At 36.4% G+C, this 6000-nt stretch overlaps 1 protein-coding gene across 2 annotated transcripts in view; it reads right to left on the bottom strand.

Moving 5' to 3' along the window:
• Positions 1-1056: 1056 nt before the first annotated feature.
• Positions 1057-6000, bottom strand: part of sfmbt2 (Scm like with four mbt domains 2) — a 70007-nt gene continuing 65063 nt past the window's right edge. For both annotated transcript variants that reach the window (XM_017696922.2, XM_017696923.2), the window contains one exon: positions 1057-4491. In XM_017696922.2, the coding sequence (XP_017552411.1) occupies positions 4351-4491 (141 nt within the window). In that variant the 3' untranslated portion in view covers positions 1057-4350. The remainder of the gene's footprint in view (positions 4492-6000) is intronic.

Here is a 6000-nt window from a genome sequence, read left to right as displayed (position 1 = left end):
CCGCACCGTCTTTCACAACATGGTAAACCCCTCATCATCTTAAGAGATTCCTCAGATCAGCCTCTTTCAGATGCTCTTTTCATACTAATTCATGTTACTGACCTGTTGCCAGTTAACCACCAGGTGTTTTTTGGCATTACACAACTTTACCAGTCATTTGTTGCCATCAACTTCAAAATGGACATATGTTTTCATAAAACAATAACATTTCTCAGTTTCAACAGTTGATATGTTGTCTTTGTTCTATTTTAAATTAAACATAAAGTTTACATTATTTGCATATCACTGCTTTCTATTTTTATTTACATTATGCAGTGTCCCAGATTTCTTGAAAAGGGCGTTGACCTATACATGGTGAAAGCCATATATCAACAATGTCCAGACACTGCTGATGTCTTTGAGCTTGATTTTAACTAAAAATAAACTAATGCACAGTGGAAACGTGTACTGTGGTCTAACGAGTCAAGCTTTCAACCTTTGTTCATGGAAACAATACACATCATGTTCTCTGGGCCAAAGAGGAAAAGGACCCTCCAGATTGTTGTCAGCACTAAGTTCAAAAGCCAGTGTCTATCATGGTAACTTGCTCATATGTAAAGGTACCGTTAATGCATAAAGATATAGGACCATTCTACCAAATTAGTCCCACAGTAAAACCTATTTAAAAACAAAATAGGTATTCAGACCTTAGATGCAAGATGTGCAAGGATTTTGTCATTTTCAAGGACATCCATGCTTATTTCAACATGACAATGCAAAGTCACATTCTGCACGTGTTACATTAGCATGACCGTGGGTGCCAGACTGACCTGCCTGCAGTCCAACTTGTCTGGCATTGAAAACGTGTGGCACATTATGTAGCAAAAAAATACAACAATGAAGGCCCCATATGGTTGTGCAGCTGAAGATCGGATGCACACACACACACACACAAAAGCGAGAGAGAGAGAGACAGAGAGAGAGAGAGAGAGAGATGATGAATACCTTGGTGAAACTCCAACCTTCACATAAATCTGCAGTATATGACCCTGTCAAAAAAGCCAAATGGAAAAAAAAAATCTTCCACACGTTTTATTTTTGTTTTGTTTTTTTGGAGATACTTGTGGCTGTACAGCAATGCTTTGAATTATTTGTGGTTTCAGTCCTGCCCGTTATAACTTAGTTATTTTCACAGTTTTGTCCACTTTTGACCCTGAATGAACCTTCTCTTTCTATATATTATATGTTCAGAACAACCTTCTAATAAAAGTCTTCGCTGTCCTTCCATGTGCTCCTCCACTTTTCTTTGCGAAGCTGTTATACATTTCTCACCACTTCTCTAAATTTATGTGGGCGCCTCTACCATCAAAAAGCTGCCTCGATTACAGTCAGGCATGCAGCTGGGCATGCCGAATGCCGCATACCTTTGAAAACATGTTGCCTGGCAACAGTATGAGGTGGCAGTTGAACAAATTTTTGCAGCACGACTCAATAGAAAAAACATTAATGGTCACCTAAGTACTGCTTCAAGGAAAAGCACCAATAGGACCAATCTGCTCAATCTCCAGAGCAAAATCAACGCTGACTCATCACTATGACTCATGAGGCTCCGAAGCAAAGACATAAATACCTTCAGGCCATATTTCCATTGATATATTAAGACCATTCATTTTTCAGTTTATTTGATTGTGAGAAGGAATAGTTTATTATGACCTGTTGTATTACTCTTAAGATTCAGATGCATTCGCATAAAATGCTGAACTGAAAAAAGTGTTGCATTGAAATTGGCTTGACGTGAACGTTTACATCATTTCTGTATAAATAAAGTATAACATCGACACAAATACTCCCAAAAGTAAGCAATGGTGTCATGTTTAAAATATGACTCATGGAAATGATGTTCACATCTGAATCAAGTTCAAATTCATCACTTTTTTCAGTGAATCATGGAAACAATTGCCATGAATATGTTTATAGAGTACATTCTTTTCATATGGAAATTACAGACCTGATAACCTCAACATTTCACCCCTGGTTTGTCAAGACTTTTTTTTTGTTGTTTTTTCCTGACACCATTTCGAAATGCCAGCTGCCCTTTGCACTGTGTGAATGCTTCATGGTGAATAGACCAATAGAAATGCACCAACAGAAAATAATCTCATTACATGTATGTTCATTAAAATCGAATGCTTTGTTATGGCAATAAATAACGTTCTTATACACTGACAATAAAATTGAATTGTGTATATATATATACACTCAAAGCTGATATGAAAGAATTGCCAGAAAATGAGTGGTCCCTCTTTATTTTAAGGGTCTCTAATAACTGTGTAATTACATGTTAATAATACATGCAATTAAAATGTAACTAATTAACTGTACAGATTTATGTAAATTCACATGCATATCAATTTCAGTGTTCACTCATGTAATTGCACTAGTGTATCTGAAAGTTTTAACAGCATACTTTCTCTTGTGTAATTACACATTTGTAACAGTCACATTACAGAATGGTTTAAAGCCAGAACTTTAGATTAGGTGCACTGCCACTACACAAGCTATTACTACAGCTAGCTAGGAAAAGTGATGCTACTGTGCCAACATACATTGGATTAAGTTGCAGACTTAAGCTGGCCAATCAAATGAAATAAAACTAAAAATGTAAGTTACAAAAAATAATGTTACAGTAAGCACATAAGCTGTATTACTATCTTCCATCTGTAACAATAAATATATCAACAGTAGCAACATAGCTGCTGCATGTGCTGTTACAGTTATTAGAGACACTAAATATAAAGTTGGACCAAGTGAGTAAGCTCTATATGTTTGTTACTGATTTTTTTTCACTTTAAAACACAAATTCCAAAATCACATTACATTATTTGTTACTATCCAACCCTGCTTACATACCACTCAACATAACTGAAGTATGTACACTTGCCTGTTTATTCCCTATTCAAATGCTTCAGTCAATGTGAGTCAGAAATCATAATGCATTTTCCCTCAATACTGTGACATAGTTCTGAGAGAAACGTGGTATCAGGGAGGTTTCTAAGCTAGCTGGGCATTTTCTCTAGATGATAGATGGAGGAGGTGGGAGGGGGAGGTGAGATATGATATTATAGGTTAATATTATTTTTCCCCAACCACCGGTGAATGGTGATGTGATCAAAACGCACGTTTCAGAGGCGGATAAAGTCATAAGTCATGTCTTTTAAATGATATAAGATGATGAATTGTGCTTAATATGACCAGGCACATTTTCCAACAAGGTAAAAAAAGGTTTTGATTTTTTTTATGTTGACTTTTAAAAGCAGTAAGACTCCATGAAAACTTTACTGACATTCTGGAAATCCCTTCATTTCTTTATGGGCAATGGGTGAAGTACAAGTCCATCCCACTCGTTTATGGGACTGTTTGAGAACTTTCCTGATATTCTGAGTTGAACCTCCTTCGGTTTTTTGGGTGATGTGTGAACTACAACACTGTTCCACTCATTTGTGGGTTGTATTAAAACTAGATTTTACTATCAGTTAATAAATTCTATATACAGCCTATTTACAATAATCTCAAGTCAAGGGAAGTGTTGGTTATACAGCAAAGAAGTAGAAAATGAATCGTCATGAATCTCCAGATTTTGCATAGATTAAAGGAACATTTACATACAGTGTCCAGGTTTACAAGGTGTTGGAAATAAAGATTGCTGTGTGAAAAAAAAACCTGCCAATTTATAGACAAACGAAATAGCATGTGAGCACCTAGATTCTGAAAGAAATGTTTGCCAGGCCAAAATAAATATTTCAAATATATTATTCACTTTATACACTGATTCTCCAAATCTAATTATCTTTTATAAATATAATAATTTGGTCTCTAAATAACAGAAAAGTCACATACAGGCATCTTTACAGCTGAACACAGTACTAGAGTTTTAGTTTTTTTTTTTCAGAAGGCTTCAATAATTACAGATAAAACAGAGAAATATTTTTCCTTCCAATGTCTTATATATTTTCTTCCAAAGGCCTGCTTCAGGAACCTCAAACATAAGGAAGATATTGCGAGAGTTGAAGATTCTTCTCTGACTCCATATGTCGATACTCAACAGGACAAAAAATGCAGTCCTCCCCTCAGGTTTGGTATCCATAGGTAAAATCCCTCCATTGTCTATATCAAATGATGTCCTCCTGTCTTGTTCTGAAATAGAGGTCTTTCCAGTTTTCCTCCAAAACGCCAATAGGCATGTGTTGTTTTCCTAAAGGACTGAAGCTCCATATCAAGCCCCTGAGGAGTATATAGTCACTTTTCTTTTCATCCACCGAGAGAAAGGCCTCTGACAGAGCTAGCCCAGTTAGCCTGGTTAGCAGTGTTCGCTTAATTGGCGTACTGGGAGTAAAAGGCCACTTTGACGCGTTCGATCTGGTGGCAGAGTTTGATGGCTGGACCCAGCTTTAGATCCATACACTCCTGGACGGTCGGAAGGGTCAACAGCAACAGAGCTTGACCATCAATGTCCTGTATAAAGAGAGAAAGAGAAGGAGAGGGGAGGAAGAGACAGACTTCATTATATCGCCTTTGAGAGAGCGGATCAATGATAACTGCTTTTCAAGGTTCTTGCATTCACTCCAAGTCAAATAAAGAAGAAACATCTGCTCTGCTTTTGGGTTCTTTATAGTACTTATTTTGTCTTGTAAACCTTTTTGGTGCTATATAGTATCATTTTCAATGGGTTCTTTAAAGAACCATATACAACAAGTTGAGGCATAGTGAAGAAACATGCAGATTAACCATATGAAGAATCATTTAAGCATTGAAATGGTTCTCTATATTATCATGGTTTTAAGTTCAGCCATTGCCTTTAATTATAACCCTTGAATAAGGTTGTAGGTTATAGGAACAGTCCAGCGAAAAATCTAATTAACACAACTTTCCTCTTAATCTGCACATAAGATAGTGGTTTGGTCTCTGATGATTGCTTGGTTAGTTTCACAGTGGAGAAAGAATGGAAATGGAAACTAATACTGCGCTAATTATCACTTTGTAAACTGCATGCCTAGGCCTTTACACACTGTTTGTTTATTCAGATGTTAAAAAAGTAATTGGAACATCTGATATCTTGCACACTAAATGCAATTTTTGCAGGTGATACACACACACACACACACACACACACACACACACACACACACACACACACACACAAAACCATTTATTGTTACCACTGGTGTTGGCATGGCAACAACTAGTGCCTCTGTAATGAAAATTTCACAACCTTAAAAAGATTAGTTTGTCTTCTGCTTCATCACATATGGTGCTCAATTTAGGGGTTACTGACATTTTGTGTGAAATAAAAGTGTTCATTATAAAGTTTCAACACCTGAGTGAATGAGGCAGTGAAACTATGTCCCTCTTTCACTTTTCCAGAATGGTATGTAGGCTACCCAGTGATTGCTTTTACACTATTGTATGAGGATAGGTTATCTTTGTCACTTGAAAAAGACATTGTCTATTTGTTTAGTTTTGACACGGTGAGTAAACAGTTTGATGTGAGAAGTCAGTTCTGAATATTTTGTATCTTCTAAGCATTTATTTGTGCACATTCAGGGTGTTGTAATGGCCTTAAATCACATGCTTGCCTCAAACTATGTTTGCACATCTATTTGAGATTACTGAATGACTAAACTCAAGTGTGTGATGAATTAGGCATGCAGTTAGCACAATGCTAACATATTAGGATATAACAAAGTCCATAAAGGAAAGCCTGCCCACATGATGGCCATTTTGGCAATGCACTTATTTCCACTCATATAAGACCAGGCTATTTAAATGGGTATAAGCCCCAAACAAACAGCCAAAACACTGTTAAATTGGACAAGAACAGCATAAATAGTTTATAGCGTTTAGCTCAAATAACAAATAAAAACATAAGGCCTTCTTCAACAATATCTTCCTAAGTTTTAGTCTTAAATTTGTTTTTGAGAAAGTTTTCAAAGCCTGTCAGATTCATGATGTGTTCTTAAACCA

The sequence above is a fragment of the Pygocentrus nattereri genome, chromosome 1 (genome assembly GCF_015220715.1).
Source record: "Pygocentrus nattereri isolate fPygNat1 chromosome 1, fPygNat1.pri, whole genome shotgun sequence".
Taxonomy (NCBI): Eukaryota; Metazoa; Chordata; class Actinopteri; order Characiformes; family Serrasalmidae; genus Pygocentrus; species Pygocentrus nattereri.
This window is presented reverse-complemented; position numbering and strand designations above follow the sequence as displayed.